Source organism: Mesoplodon mirus (genome assembly GCF_964341445.2).
Source record: "Mesoplodon mirus genome assembly, chromosome: 2".
Taxonomy (NCBI): domain Eukaryota; kingdom Metazoa; phylum Chordata; class Mammalia; order Artiodactyla; family Ziphiidae; genus Mesoplodon; species Mesoplodon mirus.
Genome location: NC_138977.1, coordinates 50,884,830 through 50,910,107, shown reverse-complemented (window position 1 = coordinate 50,910,107; position 25,278 = coordinate 50,884,830). Strand labels below are relative to the sequence as shown.

Below are 25,278 nucleotides of genomic sequence, written 5' to 3'. Positions count from 1 at the left end.
TGCCCTTAGCATGTTCCAGGATGGGAGAATTTTTAAGGTACTAGAAAATAATCTAATGCAGAAACTTGGTAAATACAGCAATATCAGAAGGGGAGGGGGAAATTGCCATTAATCAGGAAGGATTTTACTTTTTTCACTTCAAGTTTTTTTTTCTTGCACTTCTGTCCTATCTAAAAAGTTAGGTCTTTGGAGAAGGAAATTATGAATGCCTCAGAGTATGATATTTAAATGGAAAATCTGCTTTAGTTTTTCTTAAAACACCACCTTTAGCAGAGCAAAGAATTTTGATAGCTAAGTATATAAGGAAAAAAGAGGTGAATTATGTGCTTGTTAAAGTAATCTAACTACCTCTTTTACCATCTTTGCTGTGCAGTATTACCCAGTATTAACTGTCTTCCTGTTATCCAGCCCTTTTATCCCACAGAGAGGGAAATTGATGAGGATATGTGCATTGTGTTATGTCTGATCACAGTTTGACTAGCATAGTCTGGAAGTGGGTTGTGCAGGATGAGAGCTAGCAGCCTAATTGCTCTCCCTGCATCAGCAGCATCTATAAAGCATCCTGGGAATTGCTCGCCCTACGTTCAGAGCAGCTGGTCACATGAGCCTGAATTTTCAGTTCAGTTCATTAGTCAGCCATTTTGGTCAACACCCTGCTTACTGCGCACGACCAATCCTATTAGAACTCAGCATCCCAGCTCCTCTGAGCAGATCCTGGAAGTGACTTCTGCAGTTCAGGATTTTTTTTTAAGCTAAATCGAAAATATTGGTTTATTTTTTGTTCGTTTTTTTTTTTCTTTTGTACTTTTTTTTTCCTGCACAGAGAAGGAGGATTTTTCACTTACTCATACAGAGGCCAGTTTTTCAAAGCCAGCTAAGGTAGCATCGGCTGTGCAGGATTTCAAGCCTCTGGCTCAGCTGAAAAAGAAGGAGGTAGGGAAGGGAAGATAACAAGAGAGAAGCTGGAAGAAGACAAGCAGCATCATCTTATTTTGCTAGGTGGTAGGAGCTATCTATGAGAAGAGATAGTGTAGAATTGTTTATCTTGAACAGTTGGTTCTTAAACCATAAGGTGTTTTTTTTTTAACCTCCCCCACCCCGTTTCTTGAGAGCTTTGTTGCAGAGCTTTAGATTTGGGGGTTTTGTTGAGGAGGCTTTATTTTTGTGTGTGGGGTGTGTGTGTGTGTGTGTGTGTGTGTGTGTGTGTTGTGGTCCCAGCTGAGTCATCATGTCGGCTCTGACGCCTCCCACCGATATGCCGACCCCCACCACTGACAAGATCACACAGGCTGCTATGGAGACCATCTACCTTTGCAAATTCCGAGTGTCTATGGATGGAGAATGGCTCTGCCTGCGAGAGCTGGATGACATCTCACTTACACCTGACCCAGAGCCTACCCACGAAGGTATGGTTAGAACCCATCCACTAGTATCTCACCAGCATCCCCATTGTTACTCGGGCTGGGAGGGTCAGGGAGAGGCAGGAAGAACCCATGCTGTAAACTATTAACAAGCCTGAAAACCTTTCATCCTTACCTACCACCAGCTCCCCTTCTCTACTTTACTGGGAAAAATAATTTTTCCCTGCCCCCTGAAGTATCCTTTCAAAAGATGCCGGTGCTTGTTTAGAGTTCTTTGTCTTGAAGCCTCTAAAAAGAACATTTGAGGTCACTTATCACATCTGACCCTAATCAACAATGAAAAAGCTATTAATTCTGATTAGATGCTAAAATATTATAGAAATTGTAGTGATTCTTAATAAAGATAAAAAAGCATGACCATAATTATAGGGTTGTACATGATATAGTTGAAACGCTCATGAAGGGTATCCTATCATCAGGATATAATGTTAAACAGGCTATGATATCTAGAAAATATTTGGTCAAACTTTTTTTTTCTTTAATAATATAGATTATAAGGTTAGATGAGAAAGCAGTTTTACATTCAGTGCTTATTTAATGAATATGGTGTCTTAAAAAAGCACAATGCCTTAAAAAGGCATGATTGATAAGGTAATTCCTTCCCATGGAACCTATTGGCCATTGCTTTTTATAAGTTATTTGTGGTATCTGTGATGACCCATTTGAAATTTCCACTGTGTGTACCTTTGAGACCTTTGTGGTTCTCGACTTGTGACTTTCTCCCAGAACCTTTTCTAAATTGTGAGAGCGTTTCATCTTCTACCCCTAAATTCTCTTAGTACAGTAAGGAAGAGAATTAACATGAGTCATAATTTGAATCAAATTGTTTTGTATTTTTATGTAGTGACCTCTTAGCTAGTGTTTATTCTCTACCCTTAAAATAATGAAGACAGAAATGCTCACGTATGAGAATAAATTCTTCATAAAATCTTCCTAATGTTTAGACATACTGCAGGATAGAGGGCACAAGGTGAATTGCACTTAGCAATTGGGTTAGGAAAAGTGATTCCTTTCCCTTGACCTAGTGTCATTGCAATCTTATCATGACTCAGATTTCACTCTTTGTGTCTGAAAAGGATTTTATTTTCCCAGTTAGACACTTTTAGAGAGGGTTAACATCACAACACAAAGCAGTCATTTGGGTGTGTCTTTAAGGGCAATGTTTAAGTAGTTTTTAAGGCCCTTTGCATCTTTTAACAATTGGTTTGTCAGCTAGACAGCTTCCTTTGGCTCTAAGTTTCAGAATGTGCACAGGGGTTAGAGGACATCAGCTAGAACTGCATACAATGCCAGTACTGTTTAGAACAGCCTCCAAAGCTTTAAAAATCTTTAGGGAAGAAAAATACATTTTTGGAAGGCTACCAAGAAGTCTTTTAGCAAATGCCTCAATTTGCATATTTTGTTTTAAAAAATATTCATTTTGAAAGTCATGCAATATCAAATATTCCCTTAATTATAAAATTTAGTGTGTCAGTGCCTCAAAATAACTTTTAACAAATTTAATAATTTGAATACATATTTGTTTTTTGAGCAAGATTCCTGTGAGTGAACAAAAGTGAGCTGTTTGGTTCACATAAGCATTTGTAGTGGTACTGTTTGAATTCAATATGGAGAAATCTGTGATGGAAAATGTATGAGGGCTGCAACCTAAACTTAAGTGGCACATCCGTAGATTAAGGGAAACAGACAAATAGGAAGTTCCCAACACCTTAGAATCAACTATGGAGGGTGTGGAGGAAAATAGAGAAATGCTAACAAATGAGTTTTGGAATTCTGCCTTAAATTGGGTAAAAGAAGAAACAATTTCAAATGATTAGCACTAGAAGTAATAAAAGAAAGTCCAGACCCAGGAAAACATGTGTAGGTTTAGTGATCTAGGAAACCAGGTAAATAAAATACAGGGATTTTATTTCCTTGCTCCACTGGCTAACTCTGGATGTCTAATGTCATTTGAACCCAAGAAATGTCTGCTTTAATATTGATGCTAGTGACAATTGTTAAGTTTAATTTAGCTACTAACCTTTAAGTGGTGATCACCAGGCCAGTGATAATGGGAATCTTACTGTGTTGACAAAATGGAGCACCTGGTGCCCAGGCACAGGAGTATCCATAGAATACTTCAGACATCTGACCACGCAAATCCTGCGTTGGGGCCCTCTGACTCCCACAAGAGAAAAGGGACAAAAGCATAATGTATCCTCTTAAGAGGATAATATAGACTAACTTTGTGGCCTCAGCACTACAAGCACTGTGGTTTCCAACTTTTGTTTTCTGAAAACAGAGTTCCTTCCTTCACTGTGCTGTCCAAAGTGTAGGCCTGGACCTAGAGTTTCTGCCTAGCTTAACTCTTAAATACGTGGGAATAAAAACTCAATTAATTATTTCAGTGCTTATTGGTGGTCAAGGAGGTGATCTTTCTCTCACTTCTTTTAATATACTTTTAAAAAAAAAAAAACCTGGAGCAAATCTCTAAATCTTTAATTGTAAGGAGAAGGTTCAGCAAAGGCTTCCTCCAGTAAGTGACACTTGGGCTGGGCTCAACCTTGCGTGATAACTAGACAATCACCAGGCTGACACTGTGGCGGGTAGGGGTTGGAGGGGACGTTTCAGACAGTACATAGTGAGCTGGCCAAGCTGGGTATAACGAGTAGTTAGGAGTGGTACCTACCAGATAGTAGGTTAGGAGGATTAAATGAGATAATTAATGTAAAGTGCCCTATAAATTTAGTTATTTGTGTAATAGTTATTCATGGAGCAGTGGTTTGAGCTGTAACAGTATAAGCCCCATTCTTAAATCTATTGCCATTTTAGTGTGTATTTCTGTTTTTATATCTAACTTTCTGGAGTAGTCTAAACTAGTTGTTTACCAGACAGACTAAAGGTTAGTAGCTTAAATTCATATAAACGAGAAAATAATTGGTTAAAAATAAAACACAGTTATCAAGAAATACTTGTTTTCCTATTAACCTTCTTTTAAAGAAGAGGAATCTGACATTGAGAGGTGAAACACAGATGATCGGTTTAGTACAGTATAATATACCATTTGGTTATAAAGACAACTATAAGCTTTGAATAACTGTATGTGATGGCCGACTTCAGACATGCTGTTACTGTGTAACTCTGCAGTTTTCCCCTGGTAGTTGCATTTTGCTTTAGTGTTCATTTAGACTATCTGGCACTTATACTGTAATGTATAAAGGGATAGCTTATATGTAACATCTGTGAGTGTAGTAATGATACTGCACCACATGCAAGGAGTGTGTTTTGGTCTGTCAGTTGGTCAGAAATATTTATTGGGCATCCCTTCATGCAAAGTCCAGTTCTAGAGACTAAGAAATAGGTGGCCCTTGCCCTCAGTGAATTCACAGTCAAGGAAAAGAGATGAAACAAAGATGTCAGAGGCTGCTGTAAAACAAGTGTGAACTACTTAGTTGCTAAAGGGCAATCCTGTTCCTTAGGAACTGGACATGGAATTCAAAGTCAGATAACACTTAGAGTGACCACACTTCCCAAAGAACAGTATGGGTGTAGATTTGGGATCAGGTTTTTCCATTCAATAGGGAATACGCTACTGATATAATAAGCAAGGAAAAATCCCCTGAAGATGAAATGGAAAATGCTTGTTAGCCGGTGACTGTGGAAAGTGTCTGTTGCTGAGATAACTCCATTGACATTTACTAACGTACTCTTACTCATTAATATCACTGCACACTAGTAAAACCCCATCCTGCCTGGGACCTGCATATGTTTTAATGAAAAAAGTGCCTGTCCCAGTGGGCATTTTGTCAGGGGAAGCCAAATGGCTGTTTACCAAGAAACTTCATAGCATGAATTCACTACAGTCTAGTGCAGGGCTTCTAAATCTGGGAACCATGATTCAAAAAATTATATATAAAATTTTACATCTGTGCTTTTTTTTTCCTAGGGGAAAAATCCTTAGGGTCTGTTAGAACCCCCAAAGAAAAAAGCAGTGTTTAAAAACACACAGCTTTTATCATAAGATCAGAACCTCGGCCCTTCATTCAACATACATTTAAGTACCCCACCTGTAATTTATGCTCCACACTATGCTAGGTCCTGAGGTACAGCACAGTGAATAAGCCCGCTCCTCCGTATTTTCTGAGCTTATTGACAAGTGGGGGGTAGGGTAGTTCAACAAGTAAAATGGCAATCACTGCAGTACCATGGTACAGAGCCAATGTATGAAATATATATGTATGAAATTATATAAACCAGATTTAAGGCATCTGGCTATTGTAGCTTTCTGCTATGATTAAACAAATAGTGCTGTATGTGTTAGGCCATAAAAGAGGGATATATGTGCTCCATTCCACAACAGAAGCTTAATTTTGTCTTTCATTTTAGTTTCTGCAACTACCAGGATCTAATTATGTCACATCTAGATTCCTACACTTACTTTTAGCTTTTCTCCAAACCATTTCTCTTCCTATACTGATTCATTCTTCATAAAATTGCTAAATGAGTCTTCAAGAAAGTAAACTTTTCATTCTTGTACAAGAGCCTGTTTCAGGCAGCCTTTATATTGAATGTAGAATATTCCTGAAAAGGTGGTAGTGGTGGTGGTGGTGTAGCAAGAAGAGATGCTATGTTTTATTGAGCAGCTACTTTGTGCCAGGGACTGTTTCCTCTAAGTAATATATATGTATTATCTCATTTAATCCTTACAAAAACCCTTTGACCCTAGGTACTGTTATCCCCATTTTACAAATGTACAGATTCAGAGATGTAGTAAGTGTTGGAGCCTCCATCCTACCCACATACAGCTCACCTACACCGCAATTCAGTGAGTGTATGTCCAACAGTAGACCTGCGTGTCATAAAGAACATCTTCCTCCTGGTCTCTGGTGACATATTTCCAGTAGTTTTGTACACAGTTGAACGTGGCATTGACCAGCTTACGTCCAGTGAGCATCCAAATGAGGCCAAAAGCATGCCAATTGGGGCAAGCTTGGTGATTGCCATCAATTAAATTGGATACCTTAGCATTTTATCCACTTGCGATTTTTTTCCCTCTTTCCACCCGTTTTTATAAAGCCCATAAAAATATTTACATAGTTATGCAGATGCTGCGAAACAGTAAAAATGGCACACTGCTGAAACTGACCTGGTGGGCAGGCAGCACCTTTATGTGCTAAATTTAAAATGTTTCTCAAGTAGATGTGCAAAATGACGTGCAAAATGACGTGGAAAGCTGTTTGCGGTAGCAGTAATGTTCATGATTATGGATTGTCTGAAACAGTAACGACGTTGAATCCTTATTCTTTAGCTAACTATTCCCATGCCCTTCTTTTGGGTAATTTTACTTATCAAATGTTTTTTCAAACTCCTTTTCAATGCTTACCTATTTCAACCAGGCTGTGATTCTGCACTTTGCTGAAACCCTGATTATTCTTGTTATACTATTCCCGCTTTAGATTCTCCGTGCTGACATTAAATTAGGAAAGGGTTCATCAATGAACCTTCTCTAAAAAGTCCAATATCCTTCATCTCCTGAATCGTTGGATACTGTCTGTGTCACTTGATTGAATGCACTTGATTTATTTTAACCTATGTGATTCATACTTTATGAGATTATACAGAAGGTTCTTTAGGGTAGAACTTTTCTTTTGCATCCTTCAGAAGGCCTTGTATCACTGTGTACTGTTTATTGTAGCGATCTAACACACTTCAGGTGAACTCATTAATGCCTCATAACCCCAGAAAATAATCACTTTTAAAAGAAAAGATTATGAAAAGATTATTGGACTACCTTCCCTCCATTACACATAACTTATGGTTTCTGGGTATTTTAAACTTTTAAAAATCATTTATCTCATATTATAGACTCATTGTATCTTATTTCAAAAATGGAAGTTTAGTACAACAAATAATTTGTTGTTGTGTAAAATGTCTATGAATAATATTCAGTGCTGATGAAAGTGTGGGAAGGCTCAGATAGGGCTCTGCTAGTAGGATATATATTGGTACAGCCTTTTTGGAAATCACTTTATCAGTGTGAATCAGGAGCCTTGAAAAATTAAGTTCCAGTGGTTTTACCAGATATCTATCCTAAGGAAATAATCAGAGATAAAGGCAAAATATACAGGTATATATATTTATCACTGTATTATGATTTATAGTTGCAAGATTTTAAATGCAACTTAAATAACCTAACAGGAAAATTGTTCAATAAATTGTAGAACATCAATACAACAAACACTAATAATGGTGTTGTGGAAGAATATTTGATGGCAGAGGGTATTTTTTAAAATATAGTAAGTTTTAAAAGCTGTCTCCCAAGCCACATATACACTGTGGTCACAGTTTTGGGTTTTTTTGGCTGCGTTGGGTCTTAGTTGCCACAATTTGATTTAAATAGAGGTACACGTACACACAAGTGAAAGGAAGTGTACCAAAAATGTAAAAAAGTGGTTTTCTCTGGATAGTGGAACTACAGATGATTTTTATAGTCTTCATACTTCATTATGTCTTCCAAATATTCTACAAGAGGATATATTACTATAATCAGGAAACAATGTCATTTTTTTCTTTAAAGAAAAAAGCTTAATGAAAACTGTAGATGTGCAATCATCCATCTTTCTAACTCAGAGTTAAGTACCTTCCATGACAGAGTTTCCCACATCCACGAATAGGAGAAATAATCTAAAAGTGGAGCTACTGCTTTAGATTCAATTTCCACTATAATTTTTTTAATATTTCTAGTAAACATTTTGAGTTTTTCCAGGTCACAGGTCAGGGTTTATTTTTTGGCATGCTTTGTTTTCAGAGCTGTCTAAATGCTGCATGCTGTGCACAAGGGTGGCCCACAGCATTTAGACTTAGGTGCATTTAGTACAGCATTTGATTTATTCCTTTCCTGTGTTCAGAAAATAAAACCTGAGTTGTTAGGATTCTCTGTTTTACAGAATCGTGTTGTTCTTTGCTTTCGCTCTGGCACTCCTCCTTTTGTAATCTTCCCTCAGTGAGATTATTGGAGTATCTGTTGCCACCAACCCGGTTAGCCTCATAGTCAGGTTCTCCGAGTTGTGATTACGTGTGCACAAGGCAGTCTTCGTGAACTTCTCAAAGTGAAGAGGTTATAGCTTTTACTACCATCTCAGAAGCCTACCAGGCAAAGTTCCTTGGACAAGGTTCATCCCTTCTTGTTGTTCTGCTCTGGGAATAGTCTGGCTAGTCACCCTTACACGGTAAGTTTTACCCACTTGCCTCTGAGATTTTATAAAATCCTAAATCTGGGAGAGAAGTATCAGCAGAGTTCCATTTGCACCTCAATCTGTAATGAAACCATAGAAGAGCTACATGTTTCCTCTGAGCTGACTGTAATGTGCTCTCCCTAAAATCAGCTTTCTCCTTGCGATTTCAGGTCTGCTTTCAGTTTCTTCCCAACTGCCTAGCACTCCTGTCACTGGAGTCCGCTTTAGTGCCCTGTCATTAATCACAGTGCCTTACTACTGTCTTTCCTCTCTATTGCTGAGCTTTTTCTGGACCGTTTTTGAACGGAGCTTTTACTTTAATTTGTGACTTTCTTAGTGTAGTTCACATTAACTCTTCTTTGGGTTATCAGCGCCTAGTGCCAGAAGGTTATTTGTCCTAAGCTAATCATGGACATCTTTATCATTTTCCAGAGGTAAATGCTGTACCAGATTAGATAACTAATACTCAGTGATGGATCTCAGATTGGAATTCAAGCTGTTGGATTCCCAAGCCTGGGTACCTGTGAGACCTGGCTAGGAAGAGAGCAAGGCTGTCATTTGAGAGCGCCCACAGTATTCTCTGCGCTTCAGCGTGGTTCTGTATTATTTCGGGTTTGTTGGTTGTGCCCCCTTTTTTGGGAAGGTGGAGAGTATAATGGGGCATGATTTCCCTTTGCTGTTGTTCCAACCCCACTGGGACTGCTACGAAGTACTTTTGAGTACAGGGAAGTAAATACTAAAATTCATTCCCTTGCAATTTTTTGTATTTGCACTTTGCCAGAGAACAAATAGATGAATTTGATGAGCTTAGAAACACATGTGTAGAGGGACAGTGAAACATACTTATTGTCAAATGACCCCTAAGTATTTATTTTTCATCATAATTAGATTTCCCCCAATAAAAAAATATTATATCAGCATATTGAAAATAATGGGGTTCTCTTAGAAAATATATTTAGAATTATTATATATATATGAATTTTAGTGAAAACAACTTTATTTTTCTAGTTGTAAAAATAATATACTCGCATTTAAGAGTCACAGAATACAGACAAGTAAAAATATATAAAACAGTAGAATTCGGGCTTCCCTGGTGGCGCAGTGGTTGAGAGTCCGCCTGCCTATGCAGGGGACACAGGTTCGTGCCCTGGTCCGGGAAGATCCCACATGCCACGGAGCGGCTGGGCCCGTGAGCCATGGCCGCTGAGCCTGCGCATCCGGAGCCTGTGCTCCGCAACGGGAGAGGCCACAACAGTGAGAGGCCCGCGTACCTCAAAAAAAAAAAAAAAAAAACAGTAGAATTCACCTAAAATTCTAGCACCTATCAGTAACCACTGGTAAGGTCTAGCAACCTGATTCTCTTTTTTAATATATACACATGTGGTTCGTTTACAAACTCGCACAATTTTATGCATGTAAGGTCATCCCATACCTGTCTTGTGTGACCTGCCGTTCTTCTCTCCACTTCAGTAAATAGAAATCTCTACTGCCTCATTTAATGTCTTCACTTGTTTGGATGTGCATAATTTCTTTACTCCCTTATTATAGATATTTATGTTATTTCTAAATTAGGCTACCCCAAACAGTTTTGGTACATCATTATGTTTATAATTTGAACACTTTTCACTTGAACAATTTCATTTTTAGAAGTGGAATTTCTGGGTCAAATAGTAATGTATTTTACTTTTTTTATACACATTTCCAAGCTGCAATAAACATTAAAAAATTTTTTTAATGCCACGGTGTCATGAATTTTCATATTGGCTGCCTCTTTGCAACTCATTTTTATCTTTCGCCACTGCAGTTGGTTGTGGTTTCCCACACTGTATTAAAATCTGAACTTTCAAGGGAAACAGTTGTGGGTTTTTAGGACAGTTGATTCAGCAGCTGAAAACTGCATGATAATGTTTTATGTTTTTTTGGGGGGGGGGTTTCTTTGAGCTAGTGACAATGTCCTAGCAGAAGAGAATGAGTTTTACTGTTGGTTGTACAGTGAGAAATTTCACACTTCTCTAAGATTGCTATGGTTTACTTTGTGCAATGAAAAAGCTGCTGGAATTTCTTTTTTCTTTCTCCAAGAGCTGTAAAACTTAGGGTATGTATGAGATGTACTCTGTCTTATCTGAGAATTTCACAGTGTCTTCTTCTATGGGCAGCAGCTAACCAGGTGAGGTCCAGTTAGTCAGAGCGGTTATTTTCTGCAATTGCAGCCATTCAGGCAAGAGGGCAAAGGGTCTCCTGATGCAGTGGAGGCCCCTTTTTTTCATCCCCTCACTCCCTGTCAGGCCCTGTGTCACCTAGCTGCTCACCTGACTTAGGAATCTGTTTTATCTTCTTTTATCTAATACCAATCTCTTTTTTTTTTTTTTTTTTTTTTTGCGGTACGAGGGCCTCTCACTGTTGTGGCCTCTCCCGTTGCGGAGCACAGGCTCCGGACGCGCAGGCTCAGCGGCCATGGCTCACGGGCCCAGCCGCTCCGCGGCATATGGGATCCTCCCGGACCGGGGCACGAACCCACGTCCCCTCATCGGCAGGCGGACTCTCAACCACTGCACCACCAGGGAAGCCCCACCAATCCCTTTTTACCTTGCGTCATAGTTACGTAGTTCTCCTGAAGGGCAGTGTCTGTGGATATTTCATCTTTGTCTCTTCTGTACAGATTAACTGTCCTAACTGCCTTAGTAAAGCCCTTTGCTCCCCGTTCGTGCTCAGTAAATATTAAACGGCTCAAATGTTGATAACTGTATTGGAAAAACCTGCATTCCTCCTCTTGTGTCTCTCTTTTACTTTCACGCAGAACACTTCCGACACTTCTTGTCACCAAATGTGTGGGATTTTTCCCATTACCAAGCAATTCTGTGACACCAGCTGGGTGTCCCACAATTTAACTCCTTTCTGACTCTGTCTACCTGGAGATAACATCAGATCCCACAGATCAAAGGCTCAGACCCTCAAGACTGTTCCCTCCCACCCCACAACCATAAAACTTCAGCTGCCAAATGCAAGTTGTCCACAGGTCACCCACCACTTCTCTCTGGCTGGGCTACAAATTGCAGGTTCCCATGACCTCCTCTCTCTTGAATTCAGTTATTTGCTAAAGAGCTCACAGAACTCAAACTTAACTTACATTTGCCAGTTTATTAGAGGATATGATAAAGGAAACAGATGCACAGCCAGATGAAGGGATACGTAGGGTGAGGTCTGGGAGGGCCCAGAGCGCAGGAGCTTCTGTCCCTGTCTACTTGGAATGCATTACCCTCCCGGTGTGTGAATGTGTTTACCAACCTGAAAGCTTTCGAACCCCATACTATTGGGATTTTAAGAAGGCTTCCTCACTTGGATAAGACCAATTATTAACTCCATTTTCAGCCCCTCTCGTCTCTTCAGAGAGGTGGAGGAGTGTTGCTGATAATTCCAAGCTTCTAATGATGGGAACCAGATCCCATTCAGGAGCCACCCAGAGTCACCTGATTAGAACAAAAGATGCTCCTACTGTTCTTAGCACTTAGGAATTTATAAGGTTTCAGGAGGCCTCTGTCAGGGACTGGGCATGAAAACCGAAGATATATTTCTTATTATAAATCACAGTGTCACAGTAACTTAATATTACCTTTTCCAGGACCATTTGTATTTCTGTGCTGATATTTTTGTTTTTTACTATACTTTGGGGAGAAGATAGACCTTGGCCTAAATTACTGGTTTATTATAGCAGGACCTCTTAGCATTTTTTAAAGTTAGCTTGACAGTTCCTCTGCTAATATTTATTATTAGGTTACCAACCTAATTATATTATTGTTTAACAGTGTCTCAGCTGCTAAATTTGTCCTTGGTCTACTTACATTGACTTATGTTCTTTCCCTGTGTTTAATAGTTTAGTTTAGTTTAGTTTAGTTTTGCTTTTTCCCAATCCCATTCCCTCTATTTCCTTTGAATAATTATGGCAAATATACTTAGAGGACTCCAGTTTGTAGCCAAATCAAAATACAGGGCACATGTTGGTTTCTTATAAATGTAAAGTTGACATTGAGTACCTGTGATTTGCTAAGTACTTTAATTAACATTTACTTTCACAACAGTCCTTCAGAGTTATTTGTGATCAGTGGTTGGGGCTTCAGGAAGGCTGTCCCCTCAAGAAACTCTCAAGAAACTCTAGTAAACTTTTAAAAAGTAACACTCTAAATCAAAGACACCTAGCCTCAAGGAGACAGTGTAACTTGGTTGCTTTTGTCTCTAAACTTGACTGCAACTCACTTGTCTATAGTAATAATACTCCTGAAGAGAGAACATATCAAGAAGAAGAGAGATCTCACAAGCCTGGGTACATAAACAATGAGAGGCACTTTGAGTCTATTCCAGTGCTTCTCAGGAGGGATGGAGCTTCAGCTGTCCCTCATGGAGAGAAAAAAGAAGTAGTTATGCAGGGTCCAGTGTCAAAGCTAGGCCCTCTTTTACCAGACCACACTGCATCATCATTGAGTCACCAAGTACCGTAAGAACAACTATTTTACAGTACCACCTAATTAAATATTTCCAGAGCTAAGTAAATTAGTCTCCACGTTTAGCCAGGAAATGGTTCAGTGAACCTCAAATAACCTATGCTTCCTAATTCAGGGCCTTTATATAGTTCCAGCCTGTCTCTTATCTCTTGACTTTAAAAGATGTCTTTGTTCATATGCATCTTAAAAAATAAGATGATAGAGTCTGTTAGGAGCAGCATTTTTAACCATTTAATCCAAGCGTTTAGAGTGGAGTGGTGGTCCTGACGTGGCATTGGTCTCATGGCACCACACCCTGTGACAATCCACTTGGCATTTATAAGGTATGCACTCCTTTCCTTATGAGTCAGTGTTTTGAGTGAACTGAGGCTGTCTGTTTAGCCAGAGTAACTTTGGAAGCTCCCCTTTACCATTCACTTTAATATTTATAGTGCACATTCTGGCACAATTCTGATTGCTACAGCTCTGAACTATGCATTATCTAGAGCAAAATTTTAATCCAGACCTATCTTTTGTATCAACCAACAAGGCTTGAGATTATGCTTCTTTGCAATTTGTGAATATGTATTATGATACAAATTAAAGGTAATATAGTTTTTTAGACCAGGTGAAACATGCTCAAGGCAACAAAGGATTATCCCTAGAAAAAGGAAATGTTCTGGGAAAGAGACAAGAGTTGGTCATGCTGCCACCCACCTCTTTGATTCATGTATCAGATACTTTTGTTTTTATTGTTGTTGCTTTAATAATTTGAACATATTCCAGAGGGCACAATTTTTAAAAATCTTTTATAAATCCTTCTTTGGGTGTTATATGGTATAACCAAATAACCATTATGGTATCCATTCTTTATTACAATAAAATTGTGAGCATGCCAAGGTAAGGTGGGTAACAACTTTAAAAGGAGAAAACATACCTTTTACCTTTCTGGGGAGGAGGGCTCTTTTAAATTGATTCCATCACTCTGACACTCATAATTTTAAATTTTGTTTTAGAAACAAAACAAAATATGTCTGGTTGGAACAGAAAAGTGCTCTAGGTGGTCCATGCCAAGGGGAAAATCAGAGAGATCCCTTGTACCCACACCCATTTCCACCTAGAAATTCACTTTCCTGAGCTCTTCTTTGCACAAATCTTGGAGTTTCTTTATATTTTGCTTTAATAGAGTAGACTTTTATTAGGTGACAAATGTAGTTTTTAGTTAAAGAAATGAAGAATAAAATAGGAAGTCACTTTACGGATTTTCACAAGGTCACATGACAAGTCTGTATGGTAAACTAACATGATTGTTAAAAGAAGATTCTTATGAATCTATAATCCTACATAATATAAATCTGTAGCATATTATATTTTCAGAGGATTATACTTGAAAATCATATATGCAAATATATATATATGATGTATTTTAACACAAATTCATTGTAAAATAATAATATTGTGCTTTTTCTGTATGAGATACTTTCTAAGTGTTCTAGACATAAATCCAAAAAAAAGCTCTTAAAACCAGAAGCATTTTTCATAAATTTGCCTGAACTCATTTGATGCTAAAACATGACCTGAATTTACTTAAGGCTATTTATAGTCTTTATCCTATTTAATTTGAATATCCATATGTTTCCTGCAGAAATACTGATGTGCTTGCTGGTGAAGTGCTGTCTCAGGCCCTGCTGGTTCTGCATGTTGGCCTCAGTATATGCCATTTTACCTTTCTAAAAAAGATAAAATTCTGCATTTCAGAATACATTTGGCCAGAAAATATTCAGATAAAAGATTTTGGACCTGTGTTTACTCTTTTTACTCCTTGCAGCAGGGCTGTAAGATAAGTACTCCTCTTGTCCATGGTTTATAGATGAGGAAACTGACTGAGGAAAAACAGATGAAGTACCTGGACCAAGGTCATACAAACAGTAAGGGGTGGAGCTGGGACGTGAGCCCGGGTGTTCCAGCTCTTGAGTCTGTTCTCTGAACTATCATGTTCTCCTACCTCTGTTTATAAAGTGACTTGCTTGGGATGTTGACAGAAGTTAGGAATTTAATCCTGGTTCTCTGAGCTGTACTCCTGTGCTTGGTTTTCTAAGTCATTAATTTCTAAACTTTTGAATTGGGGAACGGTACAAGTGTAATAGGGTATAGGTACTTGCATTCTTTTTATATTACCTTTTATATTACTTTATATTGCCTGTCTTTGTGTCTGACCTAACCCATAATCTTTATATATGTAGTTTTCAAAAAAGTTCCATTTTAATCACATATCACTTTACTAGATCCCCATCTGCTTCCCTGTTTTCTGAATTTAAATTTAAATTTTAACTTTTTATATATCTGTGGGGTTTTTTGCACATCTTTACAGGATAACTGAACATATATTTGACACTAGAATGAACGCTTACAGTTCACTTGAAAATCACTATGCCATGTGAGAACCAAAGTTGACCAGTTTAATTACAGTGATAATTTAATGAACTAGTGAGTAGGACAAATGATAAATTCTTTTTCTGGGTCATTACTCCAAGTTATTGCTTCAGATCCTATGATGGCTTCCATGATAAATTTTTCAAGAGGGCTTATCATGGACAAAGTATTCTTTGCCCATTTTCTCATTTCTGTTATGCTTCATCCTCTGAGAACTTACCTTGATTTGTATTTGCGTATTTACACATATAAAATTCACGTGATTTTGTGAGTTTAATTATGAACACTGCAGTTGTGTATAATACCATGGTTTCAGAGTTACTGAAGGATGAACCTAATCCATTTTTTAAAAAATTTCTATAGGTTCTCAAAATTCATTTCAGAACAGATAATGATCTTACAGCTTTAAGACACTATTAGAAGACACTATAATGAAGTATCTATTATATTTGTAATCTTGACATCTGTGTCCTTTTGCCTCACATGGAATATTCTGTATACAAGAACACTGAGTTTATAGTAAGAGGGGAGAGAGAGTACTATACTTTTAACTGAATAAACATCTGTCTTTATTGAATTATAAGTGATTTATCTTCAAACAGCAACTTTTCCTTTATTTTTGTTTGGGGGAAGGAGAGCTGTTTGGGTGGAAGGCTCGGGAAAGGTATTTAGGTTATTCTTTGGTTGTTTAAAGTCACTAGTTTTGCATCATGATATTTGGCCTGAGTCTAAAAAACATTCCACATGTTTTTTTAGCTTCACTGAAGGGATCAAAAGAAATACTGAATGAGGTCACTGTTGTGTACACTAGAGTACAGAGTCTCATCTTGATTTTCAATGGGAAAAAAAATTTGTTATTTATGGGATATACAGATCCCATAGAAGATCTGTGAAATTAGAAGCCTTGAAATTATTAATCTTAGCTTTGAGACCTATTTAATAGTCATAGTTGATATTTCTGCTCAGTTAGTGTCACATTCCTCTTTGGAATTCCCAGCGCTTTTCACCACTAATCTCTGAGTTAAGCCCAAAGAGTTCTAGGCATCTCCCTTTCAGTTATCCCTTTTGAAACCTTGTTTTTAATAACACTTTTCTTTCTTGGCTTGCATGACATTTTATCTTTCTTTTCCTTTCTTTTTGCTGTTTGCAAAGACTCTTGGGAGGATTTGACAGATTTGGTGGAGCAAATGCGCGATGATACAGAAGGTGCGTGCCACACCAACATCTTTCAGTTTTCTTTTTCTTTTTCTTTTTTTTTTTAATCTTCTAACCACCTTTTGATTGTTTTCCATAAGAGGAAGTGTCCGCTTTAGGTTTTATTTCCCATGACTGTAACTGGAGCAGTAAGCATATTCGTCAGATTTTCCATGCAGGTACTTCGTACAGGATTAGGTTTTCAGAGTCTTGCATTTAAAAATCTTTATTTTTCTGGTTCCAAGTAAAGTGGGATTAATATAAGTTTATGCTGTTCCTTTAAGATAATAATATGTTCAAAGGGGACTTTATTTCAAGATTATATCATTTTTCTATGGCTGTTTTTTCATTTGTTAGGAAGATGTAAATTTTTTTATCATTCATGAAAAGAAATATATATATATATATATATATATATATATATATATATATATATATATATATATGTATTACCATGAACAAGCAGTTTAAAAACAAACAGATCCCAGGAACTTCAAGTATCTGGAATGTTGCTCTGATTTGTAGATTTCCCATAACATTAAGTCATTTTGAGCTTGGTCATGTAATAGCATTCCTTTCTGGTGGAATTACCTTGAAAAGTAGCACATATGTTCAAATGTATGAAGGTTCCCCAAACCAATAATTATTTCTTCTGTAATTGGCACCTAACTTTAGGGATCTCAAGGTGATTTACACATTTTATAATAAAGACAGAAAAATTGAAGTTTGGCTCCACTTTATCATTTTACATTCTCCCACTTTGGCTGGGCACCTACAAGTCCCCCAGCTTCAGTGTACACTCTCCTAGCACACGCACACCCACCACTCTGTCCACACTGGCCTTTTCACTGACTGCATGAGCTGACCTCAGCCTCCTCTCCTGCCTTGTTCCTGTGACATCCCACCCGGAGCATTTACTCCCCTTCTCCCTCCCCCTGTGCCCCCTACATCCCCATTTAGTCTAGATGAGAGCTCTGTGAAGCGCTCCCTGACAGCTTTGGCCCCGTTCATTTCTCCATTCACTCAAGTCCTGCAGAACTTGGAGCTTAAGGCTTTTTACTTGTTCTCTAATTCTTGTGTGTTTACCTTCCTAGTTAAAGTGTAAAATCCTTGAGAGCAGGGATTGTCTTAAACTTCTTGGTATTCGTATCAGATTTAGGACAGTGTTGTCCTCCGTAGATTTGGTCACACCAGGCAAAAAACTAAGGCAGTTTTCTCTCTCCAGTGCTGCCCAATAGTTTCTTCTTCAGCACTTTACTTTGAATGAGTAAATTATCCTGAGTTTCATCTCATTCCCTATAGTCAAACTATCTTTTTATTCCATCTTTGATTCTACTTTTAATATAATTAGTTACATGTATTTTGATGAAAAGGCAGATCAGTATTGTCTAGTTGATTGACAGTTCATAGACAAGAAAAAAAGGAGGACAGTGTTGATTCATTCAGTGAGTACTGATGTTAGCTGCCATTATCATTATTATGATTATTATTATTTACCAGGCACTAGATAGGTTTAAGGTTTTGATTCCTTTAATAGACTACGTACTAAAGAAAAATGCTGCATATAGGCCAACAAATCTGTGCCCTTCTTAGAAACTTCTTCCCTATGACTTAGCCCTGGCAAAATTCTATTTCTTTCATACAAGGTACTACTGCAAGAATCAAGCCTACTATAAGAGTCAGCCTCCTCCTTTTCACTTCTTTTTGCTGGAATTTTTGTGAATGATTGTCATAGGTGAAATCAAAAAGGGAAAACCCCAGAAAATGTGTGAATTTTTAAATTACAGTATAGTTGAATTACAGTGTCGTATTAATTACTGCTGTACAGCAAAGTGACTCACTTATACACTTATATACATTATTTTTCATATTCTTTTCCATTGTGGTTAATCACAGGATATTGAACATAGTTCCTGTGCTGTATGGTAGGACCTTGTTGTTTATTCATTCTATATGTAATAGTTTGCATCTGCTAATCCCAAACTCCCACTTCATTCCTCCCCACACCCCCTCCCCATTGGCAACCACCAGACTGTTCTCTATGTCCCTGATTCTGTTTCTGTTTCATAGACAGGTTCATTTGTGTCATATTTTAGATTCCACATATAAGTGATACCATGTGGTATTTGTCTTTCTCTCTCCGACTTACTTCACTTAGTATGATAATCTCTAGTTACATCCATGTTGCTGCAAATGGCATTATTTTGTTCTTTTTTATGGCTGAATAGTATTCCATTGTATATATGTACCACATCTTCTTTATCCATTCATCTGTTGATGGACATTTAGGTTGTTTCCATGTCTTGGCTTTTGTAAATAGTGCTGCTGTGAACACAGGGGTGCATGTAAGAAGATGTAAATTGTGTTACTTTGATGATCTTAGTAGATTACCAATAAAGTGGTATATGGTAATGTTGGCCAAGAACTTATTTATAGAAAAGTCTTTCTGGAATATAGCTTAAAAAAAGAAAATCAGAAGGGGAAGGAAGGGGGAAGGAAAATGGCTTTTACTTGTTAACTTTTTTTGAGTCATTTCATCCTTGTCTTTTTTATACAATTTTCTACATCTCTTCTTATTTCAGTTATATGAAATGCTAGAATTTTACTGTTTACATAACTTAGAGTTTTTGTAAATGAGTACTTGTAACAAGAATGAACATGAGTTATGGAGTATTATCCACATGTAATACCCAGAGCAGCTCAGGGTCTGGGGAGGAGCCTGCAGTCAGAACCGGAGAAAGCTGCTGATGTATGTAGGCTCAGATCTTGTCGGGAGACCTTCACTGCTGAGCTGTTTTAATTCTGTTTCTTATCTGTTGTTATGGACGTGTCCTAAGAGGTGGCTTTTTAATAGCAAAAGTGTTAACACTGGCTTCCAGCCTCCTGAAAATCTGCTTTTTAAAATAACAAACTCTAGGAGGTCACAGATTTGAACTGTTAGCTTTGGGGTTTGGTTTTTCTTTTCTTTTGTTTTGATTTTGGCAAGATTGAAGGTTTTTCTGGTGAACTAATTTCTCACAGTGATGGTTGGTTTTACAGTCAATGTGTCTGTAACTCCTGTCTGGTAGAATATGAAATGTCTTCTTAGGGTGGAATCATGTCATGCTTACAACACTGATCAATTATCTCACATCTCGTCTCATTATATGCTATTAATTTGGGTCTGAAAGTTTTGAAACTCACTAGAAAATTATGAAGATTAAATGAAATAATAAAAGCACCTGGTTTACTACCTTTAGCTTCTCAATAAATATTGAATTCCTATCTGTACTTACTACAAACCTTTTAAACAGATTATGTGAACTTGCAGTTGCCCAGATTACTCATCTCTCTGAGCATTGGAGTAGCTGGGACATTACTTGAATTAGGGAAATAATATACTTGTATGAAATAATACCTCATCAAGATGGCTTACTGGTTCCTTGATATATTTTGTGAGTTAAGACTTGATGTCCACCGTTTTGAAAAATGGAAGGAACGTATCTAAGAAATTTTCTTAGCATCTAGCACTGTATCACATAGACATTCAATGAAGGTTTATTTTAAATTAAATAAAAATTTTAAACTTACTTATGGAGGACCATAATAATTTTGATAGCTAACAATTTTTTATTCCCTTTTTTTTAAAAAAATTATTTATTTATTTATTTTTGGCTGTGTTGGGTCTTTGTTGCTGTGCGTGGGCTTTCTCTAGCTGTGGTGGGCAGGGGCTACTCTTCGTTGCAGTGCACAGGCTGCTCATTGCTGTGGCTTCTCTTATTGCAGAGCATGGGCTCTAGGTTCACGGGCATCAGTAGTTGTAGCACACAGGCTCAGTAGTTGTGGCTTGTGGGCTCTAGAGCGCAGGCTTAGTAGTTGTGGCACACGGGCTTAGTTGCTCTGCGGCATGTGGGATCTTCCCAGACCAGGGCTCGAACCTGTGTCCCCTGCATTGGCAGGCAGATTCTTAACCACTGCGCCACCAGGGAAGTCCCACAATTTTTTATTCTTAGTACATCCCAAGCATTTCTAAATGCTTAACATACATGAACTTGTTTAATCTTCAAAACCCTATCATTATCTTATGGATGAAGGAAGTAAGGCCTACAGAGTTAAGAAACTTTCCCAGTGAAATACTACTCAGCAATAAAAAGGAACGAACTATTGATAACCTAGATGGATTCCTCAAGAACTATGCTGAGCGAAAAAAAAGCCAATTTTAAAAGTTACATACTGTATGATTCCATTTATATAACATTCTTGAAATGACAGCACTGCAGAAATGGAAAACAGATTAGTAGTTGCTATGGGTTATAAGGGGGTAGGAGACAGGAGGGAAGTGCTTGTGGGCTGTAAAAGGTCAAAGTGAGGGATCCTTGTGATACAGTTCAGTGTCATATCCTGGTTGTGATAAGTTACTCTAGTTTTGCAAGATGTTACCTTTGGGGGAACTAGGTTAAGGGTACATAATATCTCTCTATTTCTTACAACTGTATGTGAATCTATAATTGTCTCAAAATAATAAGTGCAAAAAAAAATGAAAGAAAAGAGAAAAGGAACTTGCCTAGGGCTACACAGCTAGGGGAAGAGTTCAAGTAGAGTTCAAACTCCAGCAGGCTAGCTCCAGAGCTTGTGCTGTTAACCACTATACCAAAGTTCAAACCTAGTTGGCTCTCAAAAATACATTTTCATCAAAATTCCATACACACATCATTTATTTCTAAATATCTAGAACAAAAGTTTCATGAGGGCTTTCCTGGTGGCGCAGTGGTTGAGAGTCCGCCTGCCAATGCCGGGCACACGGGTTCGTGCCCCGGTCCGGGAAGATCCCACATGCCGCGGAGCGGCTGGGCCCGTGAGCCATGGCCGCTGAGCCTGTGCGTCCGGAGCCTGTGCTCCGCAATGGGAGAGGCCACAACAGTGAGAGGCCCGCATACCGCAAAAAAAAAAAAAAAAAAAGTTTCATGAAACAACATATAACCTTACACTATAGGACATACTAAATCGATTTTTATACCCCACTAAGGGGTTGTGACCTTTAATTTGAAAGATAGTCCAGTATCCCGTAGTGCCTCTCTGGTGTATATCCATTTCAGCTCTAGCTACCAAGATATAAGCAAAAGAGCTCTTCCAGCAATGCCAATATGTTGTGTTCTGTTCCCAGCCTATAATTGTTGGCACCCTTTAAAGGCCAGTTACCTTGCATCCTTCTATTTCTCTTTAAACCATCTCCTCTGATGGAAACATCTTATTTCTAATCATTGGTACTATTATCCCTTTGCTAGTGATTATCCCAACCCAAACTTTAGTTTGTATTTACAACTATATGATGAAAATTATGTTTAGAATGCTTCCACATCATTGTATCCTTTATTGTATCCAAAGCCAAGCTGATTTTACCCCTTACTTCCAAAACAGTTATTCAGTTTTTTTCATTTCCATTTTCAGCACAGTATTTGAGGCTCACAGGGCAAAAGCTTTAGGTTATTCTCGACTCCTCTGTTTCCTTAACAGGTCCAGTTCTTCAAGTGAAGCCATTTTGATCCTCTTCCCAAATTCTTCAGATTCATTTTGCATAATCCTTTCAGACTAATCATCCTGAAACAAAGTTCTAATCATATGACTTCCCTGCTCAAAACCTACAGTGGTTTCCATTGCCTGCTTCCTGGATATGCAGGCCTAGTTTTAGAGACCTGTCATTTGACTTTACCCTTCCTGTTTTCCAGTTCTCCCCAGGAAGAACTCCCCACTCCATTCTTATTTCCTTCACCTCACTTCACGTACCCATTCTCCCCACTTGGAATACTTTCTTCAATGTTTTCTGTGAATTTCATATTTAGGGCCTGCCTCAAATCCTATACTGGAATTTATCATGCTTTTAACTATATTACTTTTAGTGTTGTCTCATTTGGAGCACAAGTGTACAATATTCCAAGGAGTTAAGTTAAGGGTAGAGATTATTCCTATATTTGTCAAGGTTGGGGTTTACTCTACGTACAAACTAAAAAATTAGCCTATTTCTTGGATACTGGCGAAGGATACCACAAAAGACTTTATTTCTCATGACACTGCAAGCAGTCTGAGTATCAACACATTTGTGTCAGTTCCTCTTGCACCAGAGTTGCACCCGGGAGACACTGTATCACTTAGAAAAATGCTACACATGTGGTGGTTCAGTGTTGCAGTTGAGGAACACAGTTTGGGGAACCGTTGTTTTTATGGGAAGCAGTAGGAAAGCCTCCTCTCTTAAGATGATCAGTTGCATAAACAACCTGAGAAATGGCCTGGGTAAAAGAGCATTGAGAGCCTTGCAGTCTTGATACAACCCATAAAGACATGTAGTAGCACAAGACGTCCATGGAGGATTGTCTGTCTCAGTATCTTACAGGTTAGATACAAAGAAATTTGTCATTTCCCCAATATCACTCAGGGAATATGAGAGAGACAGCTCTAACTCTTCTAGATCAGAGATCTAACTATGCTAGATCACTGTGTTGACCCCTAATATTCAACTTATTTCTATGGAGTAAATTGAGCAGAGTAAGGAACTCCTGAATTTGGAGGTGGGAGGGAATGGCTGAAATTTCTTATGTTGCATCAAAACAGAGAAGACTGACTATTGTCCCAACTTCTAGATGTTCCCAGAAATCTTCTGGGTATTCTTCTGTGGTACAGAATTCTTCAGGTAAAGGTACTTGAAGATGTTTGGGAAACTTTCCCAAACTAAAATTGATTGTATTATGATATGGGAGGGCAGTGAAGAAGAAGGAAATGTGGTTTCTTAGGAACTCTTGGGCAAGCTGGAATTAGAAACGGTCATTTTTTAAAGATTAGAGAAATGGATACCTAAAAGCAAAGGGTTTTCCTCTATTGCTCACAACATTTCTGACACTAAATGTGTGGGGGGAGGTTTCCCACACCCACCAGTTCTCCAACACCAGTTCAATTCTGACACTGTCTACTTGGGGTTAACACAGACTCCACAAGATGCCCCCTCACTTTAGATGCCAATCACAAGTCTAGGTTGTCACCAGTCCTTCTGACCAACCAGCTATAAATCAGAGGTTTCTATGACCCCTCCTCAAGTTTTATAATTCGCTAGACTGGCTCACACAACTCAAGGAAAGAGTTTACTTGCTAAATTACAGGTGTATTATAAAAGAACACAACTCAAGAACAGCCAGATGGAAGAGAAGCATAGGGCAAAGTATGTGGGAAGGAGCATGAAACTTCCATACTCTCTCTGGGCACATCACCCTCCCAGCAACTCGATGTGTTCACTAACCACAAGCTCTCTGAACACTTTCCTTTAGGATTTTTATGCAGGCCTCATTATGTAGGCATCATTGATTAAATCGTGGTCTTTGATGTTTGAGCTCTTTCTCCAGCCCTTCTCCCCTCCCTGGATTTGGAGGTCGGAGGGAATGGCTGAAAGTTCCAACCCTCTTATCACACCACTGGTTCCCCCTGGCAACCAGCCCTCCCATCCTTAAGGGCTTTCTAAAATTCACCTCATTAGCATAAACTGTGTTTGAAAGGGACTTGTTATAAATAACAAAGATGCTCCTTTTATAATACCTTTAACTCTGGAACTATTTCAGAACTAGAAACAAGAACCAAATATAACAAAAGATGCCCCTATGACTCTTATCACTTGGGAAATTACTAGGGTTTTAGGAGCTCTGTGTTAGGAACTGAGGGCTTAGATAAACAGAGAAATGATTGATTTCTTATTGTTCCACAATACCTGACCAATAATAAGTAAGAGTACCTAGACAATGGTTTTGGAATGTTAAATAACCAAATAAGCTTGTTCATTTCAATGCTAATGCCAGTCAAAAGGGAAATTTTGGTTATGTTCAGGAGTAGAAGAAAGCAGAACTAGACTCTTATTGAAGGCTAGCAGTTAAACCTTCTCCTGAAGCAAGAGAAAGCAGAACCTCTTTTTTATTTTTAATTATGAAATTTTTCAAGTACGTAAAGTAGAGAGAGTAGCGTAAGAAACCCTAATGTTTCCATAACCCAACTTCAATAATTATCAATATATATTTTTTAAATTTATATTTTTGGCTGCATTGGGTCTTCGTTGCTGCTCTCAGGCTTTCTCTAGTTGCGGCGAGCAGGGGCTACTCTTTGTTGTGGTGCACGGGCTTCTCACTGCGGTGGCTTCTCTTGTTGCGGAGCACGGGCTCTAGGCGCACGGGCTGTAGTAGTTGTGGTGCGCAGGCTCAGTAGTTGTGGCCTGCGGGCTCTAGAGCGTAGGCTCAGTAGTTGTGGCACACGGGCTTAGCTGCTTTGCGGCATGTGGGATCTTCCTGGACCAGGGCTTGAACCTGTGTACCCTGCATTGGCAGGCAGATTCTTCACCACTGTGCCACCAGGGAAGTCCCGCCATTTGTATTTCTTTGGAGAAATGTCTATTGAAATCCTTTGCTCATTCTTTTTTACTGGGTAAGAGAAAGTTCCCTACCTACAAACGAGTTCCGTTCTGAGAGCGTGCTTGTAAGTACAATTTGTTCATTAAGTCCAACAAAGTTAGCCTAGGTATCCAACTAATACAGT

At 38.4% G+C, this 25,278-nt stretch overlaps 1 protein-coding gene across 9 annotated transcripts in view; it reads left to right on the top strand.

Moving 5' to 3' along the window:
- Positions 1-25,278, top strand: part of RUFY3 (RUN and FYVE domain containing 3) — an 84,317-nt gene that overhangs the window by 15,185 nt on the left and 43,854 nt on the right. The window contains exon 1 of one of the 9 annotated variants that reach the window (XM_082611668.1): positions 147-1,406. The exons of 6 other annotated variants lie outside the window; for them this stretch is intronic. In XM_082611668.1, the coding sequence (XP_082467794.1) occupies positions 1,229-1,406 (178 nt within the window). In that variant the 5' untranslated portion in view covers positions 147-1,228. Of the gene's footprint in view, positions 1-146; positions 1,407-8,442; positions 8,630-25,278 lie in introns of those variants that run through there. 2 more of the 9 variants (XM_082611663.1, XM_082611666.1) reach the window with 2 other exon arrangements.